Here is a 22088-nt window from a genome sequence, read left to right on the forward strand (position 1 = left end):
TCCGTGTGAACAAGGTGTCAGTGGATGAAGGTGTCAGGGAATGGTGTCAATGAACGAGGTGTCAGGGAATGGACAAGGTGTCAGTGAATGAAGGCGGTGTCAGTGAATGGAGGAGGTGTCAGTGAATGGAAGTGTTTGTTCCCCAATGCCAGAAGTCTGCCCAGCACAATAGGTGAGTTGGAAGGTTTGGTGAATGAAGAGAACTAGGATTGGATTGGTATTGCTGAATCTTGGCTTCATTCCTCACATGACTGGGCCATTCATATTCCTGGCTAGGTTCTCTTTCGGAGAGATGGGGAAATAGGAAAGGGGGTGGAGTCTGTCTGGAATAGAAAAGGGGGTGGAGTCTGTCTCTGTGAGAAGTGATCTCAGCGAGTGTGAGAGGACCTGGTTGATGGAGAGTGTGATGAGGTTGAAGTATTATGGGTGGAGCTGCACATGGGGGGCGGTACTACAAAGGTCATCATTGGAGTCTGTTATAGGCCTCCCAGTGTTAATGAGGAGGTGGAGACTCAGCTCCTCCCACAGATGGAAAGGGTGGGGACAGTGATAATAACGGGGGATGGTAACTACCTGGAAACTGACTGGAGTAATGGGACTGCAGGAACAGTTAAAGGACAAAAATGTATAAACCTACTACAGGACAATTGTATGGTTCAGTTCATAGAGGCCCCAACTAGGAATGATGCTCTGCTGGACCTGGTCATAGAGGTCCCAACTAGGAATGATGCTCTGCTGGACCTGGTCATTGGAGCCTCAACTAGGAATGATGCTCTGCTGGACCTGGTTATAGAGACCCCAACTAGGAATGATGCTCTGCTGGACCTGGTCATAGAGGCCCCAACTAGGAATGATGCTCTGCTGGACCTGTGTCAAAGAGGTCCCAACTAGGAATGATGCTCTGCTGGACCTGGTCATAGGGGCCCCAACTAGGAATGATGCTCTGCTGGACCTGGTCATCTCCAACCATGCAGAGATTATTATGAATGTCCATATATAGAACATCTGGGTAGCCGTGACCATAACATGATTTCATTTATTGTTAGCTGTAAACAGCGAGCACATACGGGGAGAATAAAAATGTTCAACTTTAAGAGAGCTAATTCTCCAAGGCTGAGAGCTGCTCTCCAAGACTTAGAATGGGAGGAATATTGGCATGGATGAACACAACACAGAAATGGGAGTTCTTCACAAAGACTGTATGACCTGGATTTACTATTGTGCCTGGGCGCATGTCCGTGGGCGTCTCCTGTGTGTGGAATCCTCTTACAGCCGGAACTCGGTGGCGTTTCCTGTGTGTGGAATCCTCTGACAGCCGGCACTCGGTGGCGTCTCCTGTGTGTGGAGTCCTCTGACAGCCGGCACTCTGTGGCGTCTCCTGTGCGTGGAATCCTCTGACAGCCGGCACTCGGTGGCGTCTCCTGTGTGTGGAGTCCTCTGACAGCCGGCACTCGGTGGCGTCTCCTGTACGTGCAATCCTCTGACAGCCGGCACTCGGTGGCGTCTCCTGTGCGTGGAATCCTCTGACAGCCGGCACTCGGTGGCGTCTCCTGTGTGTGGAGTCCTCTGACAGCCGGCACTCGGTGGCGTCTCCTGTGCGTGGAATCCTCTGACAGCCGGCACTCGGTGGCGTCTCCTGTGTGTGGAGTCCTCTGACAGCCGGCACTCGGTGGCGTCTTCTGTGTGTGGAGTCCTCTGACAGCTGGCACTCGGTGGCGTCTTCTGTGGAGTCCTCTGACAGCCGGAACTCGGTGGCGTCTCCTGTGTGTGGAGTCCTCTGACAGCCGGCACTCGGTGGCGTCTCCTGTGTGTGGAGTCCTCTGACAGCCGGCACTCGGTAGCGTCTCCTGTGTGTGGAGTCCTCTGACAGCCGGCACTCGGTGGCATCTCCTGTGTGTGGAGTCCTCTGACAGCCGGCACTCGGTGGCGTCTCCTGTGTGTGGAATCCTCTGACAGCCGGCACTCGGTCGCGTCTCCTGTGTGTGGAGTCCTCTGACAGCCGGCACTCGGTCGCGTCTCCTGTGTGTGGAGTCCTCTGACAGCCGGCACTCGGTGGCGTCTCCTGTGTGTGGAGTCCTCTGACAGCCGGCACTCGGTGGCGTCTCCTGTGTGCGGAGTCCTCTGACAGCCGGCACTCGGTCGCGTCTCCTGTGTGCGGAGTCCTCTGACAGCCGGCACTCGGTCGCGTCTCCTGTGTGTGGAGTCCTCTGACAGCCGGCACTCGGTGGCGTCTCCTGTGTGCGGAGTCCTCTGACAGCCGGCACTCGGTGGCGTCTCCTGTGTGTGACAACCAGCACTTGGCAGATCTTTATGGACTCTCATTGGATTTCCTTAGTTCTAGTGATTCTATTTTTGTTTCTTATCCTTTATAATTATTTCTGTGATGATTTTACTTATTTAGAAGGTCTGGATAATATTTATTTTGACAGCTGAATGTAAAAATAAAGGTCCGCAATAAAAAAAAATACTGCGTGGGGTCCCATCTCCCATCCATACCAAGCCCTTCAGGGGTCCCCCCTCCCATCCACACCAAGCCCTTCGGGGGTCCCCCCTCCCATCCACACCAAGCCCTTCAGGGGTCCCCCTCCCATCCATACCAAGCCCATCGGGGGTCCCCTCTCCCATCCACACCAAGCCCTTCAGGGGTCCCCCCTCCCATCCATACAAAGCCCTTCGGGGGTCCGCCCTCCCATCCACACCAAGCCCTTCGGGGGTCCCCCCTCCCATCCACACCAAGCCCTTCGGGGGTCCCCCCTCCCATCCACACCAAGCCCTTCAGGGGTCCCCCCTCCCATCCACACCAAGCCCTTCGGGTCTGGTATGTATATTAATGGGTAACTCCACACCGAAATAACAAAAAACAGTGTGGGGTTCCCCCAAAAATTCATACCAGACCCTTATCCGAGCATGCAGCCCGGCAGGTCAGGAAATGGGGGGGCGAGCGAGCACCCCAGCCCTCCTGAACCATATAAGGCCACATGCCCTCAACATGGGGGGGTGCTTTGGGGCAGGGGGGCTCCCCCCCAAAGCACCTTGTCCCTATGTTGATGGCGACAAGGGCCTCTTCCCCACAACCCTGTCCGGTGATTGTGGGGGTCTGCGGGTGGGGGGCTTATCAGAATCTGGAAGCCCCCTTTAACAAGTTTAAAGTTCAAGTTTAACAAACTTGACTGATTGATGTCATCAAGGAACCTTGATTAAGGTCATCAAGAAATCTTAACTGAGGTCACCAAGGAACCTGATTGATCGATGGCACCAAAGAACCTTGATTAATGTAACCAAGAAACCTTGATTGATGTCACCAAGGAAACTTGATTGATGTCACCAAGGAAACTTGATTGAGGTCACCAAGGAACCTTGATTGATGTCACCAGGAAACCTTGATTGAGGTCACCAAGGAACCTTGATTGATGTCACCAGGAAACCTTGATTGAGGTCACCAAGAAACCTTGATTGATGTCACCAGGAAACCTTGATTGATGTCACCAAGAAACCTTGATTGATGTCACCAGGAAACCTTGATTGATGTCACCAGGAAACCTTGATTGATGTCACCAAGGAACCTTAATTGATGTCACCAAGAAACCTAGATTGATGTCACCGAGGAACCTTGATTGATGTCACCGAGGAACCTTAATTGATGTCACCAAGGAACCTTAATTGATGTCACCAAGAAACCTTGATTGTTGTTACCAAGAAAACTTGATTGATTGATGACATCAAGAAACCTTGATTGAGCTCACCAAGAAAACTTGATTGATTGATGTCACCAAGAAAGAAAACTCCATTAGTGTAGCATCACTGATGTCACCAAGAAGAAAATTCCACAAAGTTAGAAAGCTAGCAAAAAAATAAGTAGACTTTTTTCTTCAGAGCTGAAGCATCCAACCACTTAAGATAATAGCAAAAAACAGAAGCTTGCTGGGAGCAGAAGGGGTTACACAGGGACTGGCTTATAGGTGTTCTGTTTGCTCGTGTCCAATACTACTGAAACTCAGTTCCCGGGCATTTTGGTGCAAGCCCTGCAGCCCATTGAAGACGCTGGGACTTTTGGAGACATCAAGCCATGAACAACGCCATGGACTCTTGCCTCACAGAGGTATGCCTGGGCAGCCACACTACTATAGTTAGCTAGGGGGAAAGATGTTGTTCATATTGAACTGTACACTGCAACCCATTCAGTGAAGGATCCTGGTCTGAAGGTATTCAAAGGAGTGAATAATGTTGGTTCTGGTGCATCTAAAGAACACGGGTGTGTATCGCACTGAGGGGTATAAAGTGACATTGTTATAAAAGGGTTAACTCGGCAAGACCAGGAGAGGAGTGTAGTTGCTATGGGTAACCAAGTGAAGGAACAAGCTACAAGCAACCAATTGTTAGGTGTGGTACCTGGTAAGGTGACATGTCCTCTGGTAGCGAGGGGCTCATTGTCTGGCTCCCTCTCTAGCGGTCGGCATCCAACAGAAACAAGATCCAAACTCCCCATTACAGAAATCTATGTCCTGGTCATGAGGTACGGGAAGGAAGGAGCATGCATGAGGTCCATGCTAGGTGCATGGTGGGACTCCATTCTGTTACTGGGAGTGAGGTAACAGAGGCACACTGGACTGGTGGAGTGGGCACAGGCTCAGCACGTCCCTCCTAATACAACATACAAGATACAGCATGTAGTGTCATGAGACAAGTCGCTTTTCAGAGGAACTCTGTGCTTTAATTACCGCACTCAGTGAAGGTTCATCTCCAAGTCGGGGAACTGCCTTAGTGTTTGACTTTTCACATGACTGCGATCTCCACCTGGTCTCCGGACATCAATGAGCATGCTCCACCCGAAAGCGAGCAGGGCAAAGATGACCCTGCCCATAGGCGGCAGTATAACCTGCCTCCTGTGTCCCACAATGGACAAGAAAAGAAAATACCTTAGTAGCTTAGAAGAAAGCTAGAGCCCCTGTCAGATTTTTATTTCTGTCTGCTCCTTGTAGAGTTCCCCTGACTTCCTGATTGGTAAATTGTTGTCAGGAGGACAGGAAGTGTAGGAAAATCTCTCAAAGGAGCCCCAGATAGTAAAAACCTGACAGGAGTTCTAATCCTTCCCCACTACATCCACAATTAATGGTTTGGTCTCCATTTGTAATTTAAATCTGCTTGGCCCAGCCTACCTCTATGGTTACACCCTGAGTAGTAAGCCGGCCAAAACCCCGGACACCCCCCCCACCCCCCCCCCACACACACATTCACCAGGATACAAATCATTGTCATGTATTGTGTGTTAGAAGGAACAGACACGTCTGATTGTGGACGGAGGTCTGATCTGACCCTATTTAATAAACACAACACAACTGACTCCATGTAAGTCGTCTGTCCAGTCACATCATCGATATATCTTGTCGTATACAATAAAGATTGTATAATTTGTGTCGGTGACTTTGTGCTGGGATAACATTGGTACTGTTGAAAAGCTAAGCGGTTATATAATGGGGATAGCTGGATCTGTGAGGTGCATTCATAGGCTTGCTGAGCGGATGTTTATACAAGATGGCTGCCGGGCCCCTCGTCCAGGAAGATGTCCCTTGGTGGGAAAATATCTTCTTATCTTCCAGGATTGTCCTCAGACACTCACTCATTACTCTTCTGGCCCCAGATAATATTAACAACAGAAAAATGACTCAAAATTCACCACAGAGAGGTTTCGCCCTTCTTATTGTACAAAAAAAATAAACAGGTTGAGTAGTTTGAGTCCCCCTAGAAGTCCACTTCCCCCTCGTACAGGAGGATTCCGCTGAACACTGTCAGAGGCTCATCAGAATGGGCCAACTTTCCGGTCACCAGGTCAATGCAGACGGTGTCACCCGCACTCAGCTTGTTTTCTACGAGGGGCTTCTTCTCCAGGCCTTCTGGTTGGTAGCCCTCAGAGTCCACCCTGGCAATGCCCAAGTTGGATTTGGAGAGCACAGTTTCAATCTTTTCATCTTTGTAGCTAGTCAAGATGGTACTAAAGAAGTACCTGCCTTCTATTGGGGCAGTGAAGATACCTGGGAAGAAAACGTACATGGCTAGTTTGGGGCAATTCACCACAATATCTCTTCCTCTCCAAACCACCACAGACAAGGACTTGCAGAAAATAATGTGGCCTGTACAAGGAAATAATCAGCCACTACTGCAACTCTTTATATAAGGTAGGCCACACCCACCACTGCAACTCTTTATATAAGGTAGGCCACACCCACCACTGCAACTCTTTATATAAGGTAGGCCACACCCACCACTGCATCTGTTTATATAACATAGGCCACACCCACCACTGTCATTCATTGGGTCAGACAAAGTGTTTGCACCTGATGAATCCTCTTCCCACCTGCGGTAACCCTTGGTATACAGGCCCCACAAATCAGAGTCAGAAAGAAAGCCACAGTGAAGTGTACCTGTGCAGCATACAACAGAACATTGAACAGGGATGTGAAGGGAACCCTATTGGTAATATTTCTTGGCCCTATGGGCACAATTCCCTCCAGATTATCGCATGAGTTAAGGCAGTCACATGACCACATCTCGCATGCAATACTGAAAATGTCAATTCACTTTTGCTAGTATGCGGCATTTCCCATAAATTGGAAAAACACTCAGGAAATCAAACATAAAAAGGCCTTACACCGCGGTCACATCAAAGCCGATTTAGAAATTGTGCGATGTACAGTGCGGCCGGCGGGACGGACATGTCCCCATGAGGCTCCGTCTCCCCGTCGGGTGACGGCGCATTACAGCAGCGGGTCCCGGCCCGCAACCACTCAAAGGGGATCCGATCCCCATGGCAACCACCCCGGGGTCCGATCCGCCCGGGTCTGAGGCGGATCCTCAGCGTCAGGCCGTGGGAATCTGACAGGGGACTGTGTCCCCACTGTGAGCCGGCCATAAGCCCGCCCGCCGCTGCACACAGCATGCCGCGGTTGCGGTGAAGAGAGAGAGAGCAGGGGGGGCTGAGCACAGTATAACAGCCCCCCCCTTAGCAAGCAGCAAAATGGTTAAAGGGGCACCCAGGCATCAGGTCCCCCCATCGACCAAAACTATTAAAGAGGCCTTGGCAAAGGCCTCCACAAAGATGGCCGCCGTTCCAACACGTGGAAGCAAGCAAGCAGCAGGGGCATATGCAGCCCTACAGGATCCGCAGCCCAGCCATCCCTGCACGTCTGAGGGTGAGTCCAACAATGAGACAGATGCCCCTGCACAAGCCCTGACACCTGACCTTACACCCCCTGACCTTCTATCACGATTTGAAAAAATGCTACACAAAGCTTTGAAGCAAACCTCGGACCGCATCACTGCCACACTTTCTAGGGAAATCCGTGAGCTAGGACAGCGCACTGCGGACCTAGAACAGAGGGTAGATGGTCTTGATGCTTCGCTTCAGACGCTTACGGATGACCTTGATCTTCTGCGTGACGAAAACGCTACATTATTAACACGACTGGAGGACTTTGAAAACTGAGCACGGCGCTCAAACCTGCGTATCCGTGGCCTTCCGGAAACGATTGTTGATGTCCAATCAACGATAACAGTTTTGTTCCAAGAGCTTGTTCCCGCTATCCCAATCGACAGATTAGAATTGGATAGATTTCACAGGGCGTTAGCACCACGACGTGCGGATGGTCCACCACGCGATATTATAGCCAAGCTCCACTTTTTCCGTACCAGGGAGCAACTCCTGCAGGCTGCCCGTAATGCAGAATCTCTTCAGTTCCAAGGTCATACCTACCAATTGTTCCAAGATCTATGCCCCGCAACCACATCCAAGCGCAGGGCAATGAAACCCCACCTACAAGTACTCCAACACCACGCTATACAATATAGGTGGAGCTTCCCCTTCGCAGTGCGTTTCCGATACCAATCCCGAGATTACACCTGCAAGACTCCAGAAGACCTTTTAGACACCTTACGGATCCTGCAACTACATTCCCCAGCGACGTCTTCAGAAAGCACCAAGCGGAGGTTCACATCTTGCTCGCCGCGGAAGTCCCTCTCCACAAGTGCAGTTGAAGGTCAACTCAATTTCCACAAGCGGGGACGTTTTTCGTCTCCAGGCCTACCTTCGCAAGATACCATGGACTGAACAATATTCCATGCTTATTTTTCTTTTTCCTTTTTTTTCGCCACATGCATTGTAAGGTGTACTTGTTTAGTTATCACCATGGTGGTTACCACCGTAGTTATCCACTCTACCTTTCCCTGTTAAATTTTGGTTGCCCCAATATCTGGGGATTGTTCTACACCCCCCCTCCTGAGCTCCACTGTAGTTTATATTTGGGATCCTGGGTTCTGGCGGTTTGAGATACCATACCCTTACACCAACGTTATCCAACTAGCACTACTAGTGCCGCCTGAGTCTAGGACCCCTGATTTTCTTGAATGTTCTTTTTACACACCAGCTTTTTTTTTTTCTCTATCGGGACCTAGCCACCATTTATTAAATACGCAGCTGTCACCCTCACGGTCCGCGTACCTGCACACTCCACCCTAGCCCCTGTGTTATTGGTTATTTAATAACACTTGGGCTATTGTTCCCTGGCCAACCCTGATTCAGGGTGTCCTTAGGGAACCCACCTTTTAGGCCACAAATTGTCTTCTACACCCCTTCTTACCTGTTACCTTTCTCATACCGTACCCCTCCTCCTTCCTTCCAACATGACTCCATGACTTCGCACAACACGCTTCGTAACGCTCTCATCCCCTGCAGGCCTGTATCCACATATCAGCAGCATAGTACCACATGGACTTTGTATAGCCAGGCGCTGGGCAGTGCGAACTCCGCGTGTAGGCTCATGGATATCTCTGCAAGCCACTACCGACCTGAACTGTATCTGGATGGATGTGTTTTAATAAAGATCGTATCGGGCCCATTCAGATACAGACTGACACTGTTTAATCTAAGGGATGCTTGTACAGACAATGTACATACTACTAGGAGATGATAGCATGTAAAGGATGGGAAGTTCGCTCTCCACAGAGAGCTTATGGGGGAGGGGAGGACTGGTGTAACTGGTTTCCAGTATAGATAAGAGGAAAGGCTACACTCCAATCAGGATGTATATTCTGTGTATGGACACTCCCTATACATTGTTCTGTGGGAGGGGATTGACCTGACCCTCATGTGGGGGAGCGTGTGTGTGCTTTTAATAAAACAGGAGTCTGGGGTTAGAGCCAGTCTCAGAGTGAATTAAAACTGCAACCTGAGAGTGTCGTGTGATCATTCCTGGGTAACGGGAGCTCCATTTTCTCCACATATCAACAGAGCTAAACCAGTTGGAGGCGCAGGAATCGTGGAGTTAAGCTGCAGTCGCGGTAAGCAAAATTCACATAGCTTTATGGGGGATTGCTGCGCATCCAACTGCGGGTACTTACGGTAAGGAAAAATTTGTTAAAAGCAAATTTCCAAGACACTTGCTACCACTGAGGAGGTCACTAAGGTCTTCTCAGAAGCACGCCTCACCACTTGCCCCTTTGACCCTGTCCCCACACAACTCCTCTGGTCACCCTCCTCCTCCATCCTACGCTCCCTCACCCACATCTTCAATCTCTCCCTCTCTACTGGTGCATTCCTCTCCCCCTAAAGCATATCACTCCCATACTCAAAAAACCCTCCCTGGACCCCACTGACCTGAACAACCTTAGACCCATCTCCCTGCTGCCATTTACTTCCAAACTCCTCGAGCACTTAGCCTACAATCGCCTAAGCGCCCACCTCACTGACAACAACCTCCTCGATCCACTACAGTCTGGCTTCTGTCCCCTACACTCCACCGAAACCGCCCTACTCAAAATCACTAACGACCTGCTAACCGCCAAAACTAATGGCCATTACTCAGTCCTCTTACTCCTTGACCTTTCTGCGGCCTTCGACACAGTTGACCACCCCCTCCTCCTTAATAAACTACACTCCCTCGGCATCAGAGACTCCGCTCTCTCCTGGCTCTCATCCTATCTATCCCAACGTTCCTTCAGCGTTTTCTATAACGCTACCACCTCCCCCTCTCTCCCCCTCTCTGTTGGGGTCCCCCAAGGCTCTGTCCTCGGGCCCCTTCTCTTCTCCATCTACACCTCCTCCTTCGGCAAACTGATACACTCCCACAGCTTCAACTATCACCTCTATGACGATGACACGCAAATTTACCTCTCCACCCCTCGCCTCACCCCTTCAGTCTCTGCCCGTATTACCCACCTACTAAACGACATATCAGACTGGATGTCGCTCCATTTCCTCAAATTGAACCTTTCCAAAACCGAGCTCGTGATTTTCTCCCCAGCCCGCGCCCCCCCACCCTCTCCTTCACGACCAACAATGCCACCATCAGTCCCACCCCGCAAGCCAAAGTCCTAGGTGTCACTCTAGACTCAAACCTGTCCTTCAAACCCCATGTCCAATCGTTGGCAAACTCATGCAGGATCCACCTCCGCAACATCTCCAAAATACGTACTTTCCTAACCCCAGACACTACCAAACAACTTGTTCACTCCCTTATTATCTCACGTCTGGACTACTGCAACTCCCTTTTCACTGGCCCACCTCATCACAGACTATCCCCGCTTCAGTCTATCCTGAACTCAGCGGCCAGACTCATCCACCTTACCAACCACTCCGCCTCTGCCACCACCCCCCCTCTGTCATTCCCTCTACTGGCTCCTGATTGCCCAACGCATTAAATTCAAACTACTAACACAGACATACAAAGCCATTCATAACGCTGCCCCAAACTAACTCACCGACCTGATACCCAAATACCACCCAACCCGTAATCTTCGCTCCTCACAAGACCTCCTATGTTCTAGCTCCCTGCTCTCAATCTCCCACGCATGACTTCAGGACTTCTCCAGGACTTCCACCATCCTCTGGAACTCACTACCCAAATCCATCAGACTGTCACCTTCCCTCCTCACCTTAAGGCACACCCTGAAATCCCATCTCTTCAGGGAAGCCTACCCCACCCTCACCTAACAGCCAATCCCCTCCACTCCTCCTACCACTGCATCACCCACAGCCACTTCCTCCTGTACCACTATTCCCTCCCTCCTATTATTATTATTATACAGTATTTATAAAGCGCCAATAGTTGGCTCAGCGCTGTACATTACAAAGGGGGACAGAACATGTGACAGAACAGTACCAATACAATGCAATACATGAGGGGATCGAGGGCCCTGCTCTTTCGAGCTTACAATCTAGGAGGGAGGGGATGGTGGCACAGGAGGAGATAGCTGTGGGGGATGGAGTGGTAGGAAGAGTGGAGGAGGTCAGCAAGTTAGCAGGGGGTGGGGTAGGCTTCCCTGAAGAGGTGGGTTGTCAGGGTGCGCCTAAAGGAGAGGAGAGTAGGTGATAATCTGATGGGTTGGGGCAGGGAGTTCCAGAGGATGGGTGACACCCTGGAGAAGTCCTGGAGGCGGGCGTGGGAGGAGGAGACCAGGGAACTAGAGAGAAGGAGGTCTTGTGAGGAGCGGAGTGTGCGTGCTGGGCGGTACTTGGATATTAGGTCAGTGATGTAGTACGGGGCAGTATGGTGGACAGCTTTGTACGTTAGTGTTAGGATTTTTAATTTGATCCGTTGCGCAATCGGAAGCCAGTGGAGGGATTGGCAGAGGGGGGTGGCGGAGACAGAGCGGTTGGAAAGGTGAATGAGTCTGGCAGCCGTATTCAGGATTGACTGAAGCGGGGATAGCCAGCGGCGAGGCAGGCCAGTGAGGAGGGAGTTGCAGTAGTCGAGTCGTGATATGATGAGGGAGTGGATGAGCTGTTTAGTGGTTTCTGGGGTTAGGAACGTGCGGATTTTGGCAATGTTGCGGAGGTGGAGTCTGCACGAGTTTGTTAAAGATTGGACTTGGGGCTGGAAGGATAGGTTGGAGTCCAGAATGACACCAAGTACTCTGCCCTGCGGGGCAGGTTTGATGGTGGCATTGTTGGATGTGATGGAGAAGTCAATGGGGGGTGGTGTCCGGGCTGGAGGGAAGACAAGAAACTCGCTTTTGGAGAGGTTCAGTTTAAGGAAGTGGAGCGACATCCAGTCTGATATGTCGCTCAGTAGGTGTGTGATTCGGGCGGAGACCGAGGAGGTGAGGTGGGGGGTTGAGAGATAGATTTGTGTGTCGCCGGCATAAAGGTGGTAGTTGAAGCCGTGAGAGTGTATGAGTTGGCCAAGGGAGGAGGTGTAGATGGAGAAGAGAAGGGGCCCAAGGATGGAACCTTGAGGGACCCCAACAGAAAGGGGGAGTAAGGGGGAGGTGGTAGCATTATAGGTAATGCTGAAAGAGCGTTGTGACAGGTAGGATGGAGCCAGGAGAGAGCAGAATCTCTGAGGCCGAGGGAGTGTAGTTTTTTGAGGAGGAGGGGTTGGTCGACTGTGTGGAAGGCCGCAGAGAGGTCAAGGAGTAGGAGCACTGAATAGTGGCCATTAGCTTTGGCGGTTAGCAGGTCATTGGAGAGTTTGAGTAAGGCAGTTTCGGTGGAGTGTAGGGGATGGAAGCCAGACTGTAGGGGATCGAGGAGGTTGTTGTCGTTGAGGTGAGAGCATAGGCGGGTGTAGACTAGGCGCTCAAGGAGTTTAGATGTAAATGGGAGATGGGTCTGAGGTTGTTCGGGTCATTGGGGTCCAGGGAGGGCTTTTTAAGTATGGGGGTGATGTGTGCATGTTTCAGAGGGGAGGGGAAAGTGCCGGAGGAGAGGGGGAGATTGAAGATGTGGGTGAGGGAGCGTAGGATGGAGGGGGAGGGAGGTTGTAGGAGTTGTGAGGGGATAGGGTCGAGGGGGCAGGTGGTGAGGCGGGCATCAGAGAGGATCTTGGAGACTTCCTCGATGGTAGTAAGGTCAAAGGTGCGGAGTGTTGGGGGAGCTTCAGTATGAAGAATGTAGGGTGGGGAAGTGGAGGTCAGAGCAGTGGTGAGGCCGTGGGAGAGGGGTGATGAAGGGGTAGCTGAGTGAAGGGGAACGGGGTTGGAGGGAGTTTGAGCAGCAACGAAGTCCCTGCTGGTTATGTCGAGGGGGAGGGAGGATGAGGGGGTAGCTGTGTGAGAGGGGACAGGTTGAGAGGGCATGTGAGTTGCGGCGATGTCCTTGCGGATTGTGTCAGTCTTGTTTTTGAAGTGATTGGCAATCTCAAGGGCAGTGAGTGAGGTGCTGGGTGGAGGTGGGGGTGGCGAGAGTAGAGAGTTGAAGGTGGAGAAGAGTCGGCGAGGATTGGAGGAGAGGGCCTTGATGAGGGTCAGGAAGTAGGCTTGTTTGGCTGTGTGGAGGGAGGAGGTGTAGGTGTGGAAGGCAGATTTGTAGCGGGTGAAGGCGTGTTGGGATTTGGTTTTGCGCCATAGTCGCTCCAGGGCACGACTGTGTCGTTTGAGGGTTTTGGTGTGATCAGTGTGCCAGGGCTGGAGCGGTCGGGGTTTGATGTTGCTTGTGGTTAGAGGCGCTAGTGAGTCAAGGGCTGTTGACAGCGTGTTGTTGTAGGCAGTCATAGCCAAGTCGGGGCAGGACAGGGGGAGGATGCTGTCATGGAGTTGATCAGTTGCAGAGTGGAGGGGGCAGGGTTAAGGTTGCGGAGGTTACGGCTGGTAGTAGTGTGACATTTGGAGGGGTAGACGTTGGAGGACGAGGAGATAGAGAAGGTAATAAGGCTGTGGTCAGAGAGAGGGAAGGGGGTTTTAGTGAGGTTGTGGGGAGCGCAGCGGTTGGAGAAGACAAGATCAAGGATATTACCGTTGGAGTGGGTGGTGGATTGTATGCACTGTGCAAGTGCAAAGGAGGAGGTTAAGTGGAGGAGATGGGATGTGTCCGGGTTGTTGAGGTTGACAGGGATGTTGAAATACCCAAGGATGATGGTGGGTAGCTCAGAGGAAAGGAAGGGTAGCCAGGAGGAAAAGTCATCCAGGAAGCAGGATATGGATCCAGGAGGCCGGTATATCACAGCAATCTTCAGGGGGGTTGGGGAGAATAGTCGGACGCAGTGGGCCTCGAAGGAGGAGAAGGATAGGGAGGGGGGGTTTGGGAGGACTTGGAAGGTGCTCTGTGGTGACAGGAGCAGACCAACCCCACCACCTTTACGACCGTTAGGCCTGGGTGAGTGGGTCCAGGTGAGACCTCCGTAGGAGAGTGCAGCAGGGGAGATAGAATCAGTGGGCTGGATCCAGGTTTCTGTGATCGCTAGGAGGTTGAGGGAGCGGGAAACAAAGAGGTTGTGGATGGCGGTAAGCTTGTTGCACACTGATCGGGCGTTCAGGAGTGCACATGAAAACAGGGGGGAGATTTAGGGAGCAGGAGGACAGATACTAAGTTGTGGGGGTTGTGGCGGGACGTGGAGGTGGGAGGGTGTTGTGCGGGTGAGGGAGGTGGTGGAGGGCCAGGATTCAGGGAGATGTCTCCCGCGGTTAGGAGGAGGAGAAGGGTGAGAAAGGTGGCATGGGAGCGGGATGTGCAGGAGCGTGAGAAACTACTAGTGGAGGTGTTCGGGTCAGTGGGAGAGTGGAGTAATAGGAGGAGGTGGTGGGTGCCGTTGAGGGGTGAAGGAAGCAGTGAGGACACAATATACAATTGTTTGGGAGGGGCAGAGGGATATAGTGAATGGATTTTGGGAATGGAGGAGAGGAAAATGAGAAGGAGGAGAGGAAGAGGCATTTTGGGGAGGTGATGAGAGCAATAGTAGGGAGATGATAGCAATGAGGGGGAGATGTACAAGTTTTGGGGTGGAGCAGAGGGGTAAAGAAATGAGATTTGGGAACAGAGGATAGTAATATGATAAGGAGAAGAGGGGCGTATTATATAAAGGTACACGGAGTGGGACTCAGGCATGTAAGAGATGTTTCCCAGGGTGTTTGCTTGCAGTCTGTCCAGCGTGCAGTAGAGTTTCTTGCTGTTGTTGTGTCTTCCTGCTGCTGAAGTTCTCCTGCTTTAGTTCAACTGTTGTGTTTAACTGCATCCCACTCCTTCAACACAGCACTCAATCAGAAGCAGCACCCCCATCAGAGACTGTGCCCCCCATCAGTGATCTCCCCCCATGAGCTGATCTAAATTTATAGGGAGATGCTCAAATGAGCATTCAACTCCACCCCAATTAGAAGCTGATAAGGATCACATGAATAGTGGGGGATGTTTCATTGGGAACAGGCTACAGTCATAAACCTGAGTGCAGCTGGAGGTGAGGAATGGTCAACATACACAAATATAAATACATCATTTGTTCTGAATTTAACAGGAGTCAATGCGTTTTCCTAGTTAAGAGCGGAGATAGGAGATAGATGCATTTACCCAGAGGAAAGAGCAAATAACAACAAAGGGCCAGAAGAGAACTAGGGAAATGAGGAAATAGAATTTGTTTCCCTAAAACTTGCTTAGCTTATGTATATATTGCTGACCATCAGATTTACAGTGCTATATTTCTTTTTACATAATTTGGACAACCCCTTTAACGTTTTTTTTGGCATGTTATATCTTAAATGCACTTATGTGAATTAATAGTAATTTGGACTTTAAATTTGGTTAAAAACCCATAATATAAAAAAACCGAAAAATTATTTTTTTTTTATAAATTTGAAGACAATTTTGCAGTTTGAGGCAAATCATGACGTCTAAGAGTTTTTTCAATATTTTATTTGTTTTCAATATTTTTTTATTTGTTTTCAGCACACCAAAATACATGGAAATTAGATGAAAATAATCAAACAGCTTTTTAGTCGCAGACCTGTGTAATAAGTAAGACACACAACAAGTAAAGCCCAACTTCAGCTAACGCTTCTACAGCAGTTACAGCAACAGGTTCTCTATAAGGTCCAACCCCCCATATGAATGACAACTGACAGTTGTGAGCATCCCCAGCAGTGTTATAGGATTTGCCCCAACCCCTCCAACTGCCATTTTTCCCTAAACACTTAGTCTTCAAAAGGAAGTACAAAAAAAAAAAACAATCTACTGGGAGGGACAACAAAAAATTAAAACAATGGGAGACTCAGAAAAACAAAACCTGCTCTGCTAATGACAGATTTCATTATTAATGTCATTAGTGATTTTGCCCATAGTTACACTTTGGTGCCAACGTTGTAATATTTCCAGGGAGAAGAAGTTTTCTTTACAAACTTTATAGCAAAAAGAGATGTGCGCTCTCAGAGTGATTACTGTGAACCCCAATCAGAGGAATGTCAGTCCCCTGGAAGAAGTGGTAGGAATATGACCGCACACTCAGCACTTTGTAAGTTCAGATCTCTGGCAGTTGTATTGTGTGATTAGTCTATGGAGAGGAGTAATAGCTGGAAAGAGAAAACATGGAACAAGGATTTCTGATCTTCACCTGATGGAATCCCATTTGGCAGAACCACATGGAACACAAGTGGCCAGCTGGGCTTACGTTTTACTGCTGAATACATCCCCTAAATCAGCAGTAACTCAGTATTGGAAGGCCTGCATCAGCTTGGGATGTTGTTTTCTCACTGAACAAAGACTTCTTTCTAGCTGGTGTCACAGTCGCAGACCTGCCTGAAAGGTTGTCACCCATGAGATGATATCCTACAACCTCACAAACACCCCCTTTCCTCTCTCTGATCACAATCTCATCACCTTCACAGTCTCCTCATCTTCAAACACTTATCCCTCCAAGCAGCAATCACCTGCAGAAACCATCACAACTTGAACCCTTCTCCTTTCCACTCTGCAACTGACCAACTCTATGACAGAATCTCTCCCCTGTCCTGCCCTGACCTGGCCATTGTATTCTATAACAGTTCACTTTCATCCACATTAGACTCACTTGCTCCTCTAACCACACGAAGCATCAGGCCCCGACCATTACAACCTTGGCAGACTGACAACACCAGAGATCTTAAACGACATAGTCGTGTGCTGGAGCGAATGTGGCATAAAACCAAATCTCACCAAGCATTCACCCGATATAAATCTGCTTTCTTCACATACAATTCCTCCCTCCATGCTGCCAGACAAGCCTACTTTGTCACTCTCATCAATAGCTTGTCATCCAGTCCTCGTTGTCTCTTCTCTACTTTTAACTCTCTACTTTCTCCACCTCCACGCAGTACCTCACTCACTGCTCACGAGATTGCAAATCACTTCAAAAACAAGATTGATGCAATTCATAGGGGCATCTCCACTGCACAGACATCCATCCCACTTAGCATACCTTATACTAAACCTCCCTCAACACTTTCCTCTTTTGACCTTGCTACTACCGAAGAGGTCACTAAGGTTCTCTCAGAAGCCCGTCTTACTACCTGCCCCCTGGACCCTATCCCCTCTCGACTCTTCCGGTCACCCCCCTCTTCCCTCATCTGCTCCCTCACCCACATCTTCAATCTCTCCCTCTCTACCGGCGTATTCCCCTCACCTCTAAAGCATGCGCACATCACTCCCATACTTAAAAAATCCTCCCTGGACCCCACCAACCTGAACAACTTAAGACCCACCTCCCTGCTCTTGTTTACTTTTAAACTCTTAGAACGCTTAGTCTACAATTGCCTGAGCTCCTCCCACCTCACCGACAACAACCTTCTTGACCCTTTACAGTCTGCCTTTCGCTCACTACACTCCACTGAAACTGCCCTACTAAACCTCACTAATGATCTACTAACTGTTAAAACCAATGGCCACTACTCCGTACTCATCCCAACCAATGGCCACTGCTCCGTACTCATCCCAACCAATGGCCACTACTCCGTACTCATCCCAACCAATGGCCACTACTCCGTAGCCATCCCAACCAATGGCCACTACTCCGTACTCATCCCAACCAATGGCCACTACTCCGTACTCATCCCAACCAATGGCCACTACTCCGTACTCATCCCAACCAATGGCCACTACTCTGTACTCATCCCAACCAATGGCCACTACTCCGTACTCATTCCAACCAATGGCCACTACTCCGTACTCATTCCAACCCATGGCCACTACTCCGTACTCATCCCAACCAATGATCACTACTCCGTACTCATCCCAACCAATGGCCACTACTCCGTACTCATTCCAACCCATGGCCACTACTCCGTACTCATCCCAACCAATGATCACTACTCCGTACTCATCCCAACCAATGGCCACTACTCCGTACTCATCCCAGCCAATGATCACTACTCCGTACTCATCCCAGCCAATGATCACTACTCCGTACTCATCCCAGCCAATGATCACTACACTGTACTCATTCCAACCTATGGTCACTACTCCATACTCATCCCAACCAATGGCCACTACTCTGTACTCATCCCAACCAATGGCCACTACTCTGTACTCATCCCAACCAATGGCCACTACTCCATACTCATTCCAACCAATGGCCACTACTCCGTACTCATCCCAACCAATGGCCACTACTCCATACTCTTACTACTTGACCTCTCTGCAGCTTTTGATATGGTTGACAAATCCCTTCTCCTCAAAAAACTCCACTCAGTTGGCCTCCAAGACTCTGAACAAGCTCTGCAATAGGTAGGAGAACCAGGAGAGAGCAGAGTTAACTATAACTCTGCCTCCTCCTCTTCACTCCCTCTTTCCATAGGGGTACCTCAAGGTTCCGTTCTTGGACCCCTACTCTTCTACATCTACACCTCCTTCCCCTACTGCCATGGTTTTAAGTACCATCTCTATGCTGATGACACACAAATCTATCTTTCTACTCCTCACCTCGCCCCTTCAGTCTCCTCTCTCATTACTAACCTACTAAGCGACATATCGGAATGGATGTCACTCCACTTCCTCCAACTCAATCTTAACAAATCTGAGCTCTTAGTATTCCCCCCCAGCCTGTGCCCCCTCCCTGACTTCTCCATCAAGACCAATAACACAACCATCAGTCCCTCCCCCATCAAAAAATGTCAAAAGATAAAATATTCAAATCCCTTCTAGTTGTGTGCTTGATGGACATAAGCACTAAACTCAGTTCATCCGATCATTACATTCCAGTTTGCTCACAGATTTTAGTTTGTTTCTTTTAAAGTAACATTTTAACTTTTCCCTTCTTCTCTAGCTTGTGGGATGACATTGGGGATGTGAAACAAACCTGTGACACCTGAAACTTCTTTAATATTCCTTTTCTTCCAGAATTTAATCAATGCAGAAATTTATGAAACCTCCGGTGATAGATTAGACTGGCATTAACTATAAAACTTTGTCACATTGAGAGCATTAAAATGGCTTCTCTCCAGTGTGCCTCCTCTGGTGTTTCATAAGATCTGACTTATATGTAAAAGCTTTGCCACATTCAGAACACTGATATGGCTTCTCTCCAGTGTGCCTCCTCTGGTGTTTCATAAGATCTGACTTATATGTAAAAGCTTTATCACATTCAGAACACTGATATAGCTTCTCTCCAGTGTGAACCCTCTGGTGTCTGATAAGATTTAACTTCTGAGTAAAAGCGTTATCACATTCAGAACACTGATATGGCTTCTCTCCAGTGTGTATCTTCTGGTGTCTGATAAGATTTGACTTCACAGTAAAAGCTTTATCACATTCAGAACACTGATATGGCTTCTCTCCAGTGTGAATCCTCTGGTGTTTGATAAGATGTGACTTCAATGTAAAAGCTTTATCACATTCAGAACACTGATATGGCTTCTCTCCAGTGTGAATCCTCTGGTGTGGGATAATATGTGATTTATCTGTAAAAGCTTTATCACATTCAGAACACTGATATAGCTTCTCTCCAGTGTGAATCCTCTGGTGTGTGATAAGACTTGACTTCACAGTAAAAGCTTTATCACATTCAGAACACTGATATGACTTCTCTCCAGTGTGAATCCTCTGGTGTGTGATAAGATGTGACTTCAATGTAAAAGCTTTATCACATTCAGAACACTGATATGGCTTCTCTCCAGTGTGAATCCTCTTATGTCTGAAAAAATTTGACTTCTTTATAAAAGCTTTATCACATTCAGGACACTGATATGGCTTCTCTCGAGTGTGAATCTTCTGGTGTCTGGTAAGATGTGACTTCTGTGTAAAAGCTTTATCACATTCAGAACACTGATATGGCTTCTCTCCAGTATGAATCCTTTGGTGTCTGATAAGATCTGACTTCCGTGTAAAAGCTTTATCACATTCAGAACACCGATATGACTTCTCTCCCTTGTGAACCTTCTGGTGTGTAATATATTTTCTTTCCATTGTAAAATCTCCAAATAAGAAGTAGTTTGAAATGACTCCTCTTATTTATACTTAGTTGGACTTTATTGTAAAGTCATTGTCACTTCCAGAACACTGAAATTACTTTTCTCCTGCTGGATCAATGTGGAAGAGGATCCAAACCATGACTTTTAGAACACAGATATGACTTGTATCCCGTGTGAATCCTCCAGTGAGCTGCAATAAAGACTTTCAGTCAATTAAGACATCCATATGTCTTGTTTTCCATGTGACTCAGCTGTATTTATGAAGATCAACATGACCGAAAACTTGGTTCATCAATCCACCTGTACAAAAAAAAAAAAAGAATTTTATATAAAGCTAATGGCCACTATTCAGTGCTCCTACTCCTTGACCTCTCTGCGGCCTTCGACACAGTTGACCACCCCCTCCTCCTCAAAATACTACACTCCCTCGGCCTCAGAGATTCTGCTCTCTCCTGGCTCTTATCCTACCTGTCACAACGCTCTTTCAGCGTTACCTATAATGCTACCACCTCCCCCTTACTCCCCCTCTCTGTTGGGGTCCCTCAAGGCTCTGTCCTTGGGCCCCTTCTCTTCTCCATCTACACCTCCTCCCTTGGCCAACTCATACACTCTCATGGCTTCAACTACCACCTCTATGCCGACGACACACAAATCTATCTCTCAACCCCCCACCTCACCCCCTCGGTCTCCGTCCGAATCACACACCTACTGAGCGACATATCAGACTGGATGTCGCTCCACTTCCTTAAACTGAATCTCTCCAAAACCGAGTTTCTTGTCTTCCCCCCAGCCCGAACCCCACCCCCCATTGACTTCTCCATCACATCCAACAACGCCAATATCAAACCCGCCCTGCAGGCCAGAGTACTTGGTGTCATTCTGGACTCCAACCTATCCTTCCAGCCCCAAGTCCAATCTTTAACAAACTCGTGCAGACTCCGCCTCCGCAACATGCAGACTCCACCTCCGCAACATGCAGACTCTGCCTCCGCAACATGCAGACTCCACTTCCACAACATCGCCAAAATCCACACGTTCCTAACCCCAGAAACCACTAAACAGCTCATCCACTCCCTCATCATATCACGACTTGACTACTGCAACTCCCTCCTCACTGGCCTGCCTCGCCGCTGGCTATCCCCGCTTCAGTCCATCCTGAATACGGCTGCCAGACTCATTCACCTTTCCAACCACTCCGTTTCCGCCACCCCCCTCTGCCAATCCCTCCACTGACCTCCACACCCCTCTGCCAATCCCTACACTGGCTTCCGATTGCGCAACAGATCAAATTTAAAATCCTAACACTGACGTACAAAGCTGTCCACCATACTGCCCCGAACTACATCACTGACCTAATTTCCAAGTACCGCCCAGCACGCACACTCCGCTCCTCACAAGACCTTCTTCACTCTAGTTCCCTGGTCTCCTCCTCCCATGCCCGCCTCCAGGACTTCTCCAGGGTGTCACCCATCCTCTGGAACTCACTTCCCCAACCCATCAGATTATCACTCTCCTCTCCTTTAGGCGCACCCTGAAAACCCTTCTCTTCATGGAAGCCTACCCCCTGCTATCTTGACCGACCTCCTCCACTCTTCCTACCACTCCATCCCCCACAGCTATCTCCTCCTGTACCACTATCCCATCCCTTCTAAATTGTAAGCTCGAAAGAGCAGGGTCCTCGATCCCCTCATGTTTTGCATTGTATTGGTATTGTTCTGTCACATGTTCTGTCCCCCTTTGTAATGTACAGCGCTGAGTGAACTATCGGCGCTTTATAAATACTGTATAATAATAATAATAATAATAATAAAGGGCTACATAAAGTTGCTTTCTATTTTTAATGTTCATTACTAAATATATCTTATGAATAGAAAGAATATGTACAGCATTATCTACAGTATTTTTTAATCAAATGCTTTTATTAATAAAGTTTCTAAGTGCGCACAGTATTCCCA

The 22088-nt window shown here is 49.1% G+C and overlaps 1 protein-coding gene across 1 annotated transcript; it reads right to left on the minus strand.

Annotated features, from left to right (window-relative positions):
* Positions 1 to 15594: 15594 nt before the first annotated feature.
* On the minus strand, positions 15595 to 20456 carry LOC149470610 (uncharacterized). Its single transcript, XM_089661939.1, has one exon. The coding sequence runs from the start codon at positions 20126 to 20128 to the stop codon at positions 19148 to 19150; it is 981 nt and encodes a 326-aa protein (XP_089518065.1). The 5' UTR covers positions 20129 to 20456; the 3' UTR covers positions 15595 to 19147.
* Between the last annotated feature and the right edge of the window lie 1632 nt (positions 20457 to 22088).

Source organism: Staurois parvus, unplaced genomic scaffold (genome assembly GCF_062004578.1).
Source record: "Staurois parvus isolate SC_StPar_1 unplaced genomic scaffold, SC_StPar_1.0 ptg000035l, whole genome shotgun sequence".
Lineage (NCBI taxonomy): Eukaryota > Metazoa > Chordata > Amphibia > Anura > Ranidae > Staurois > Staurois parvus.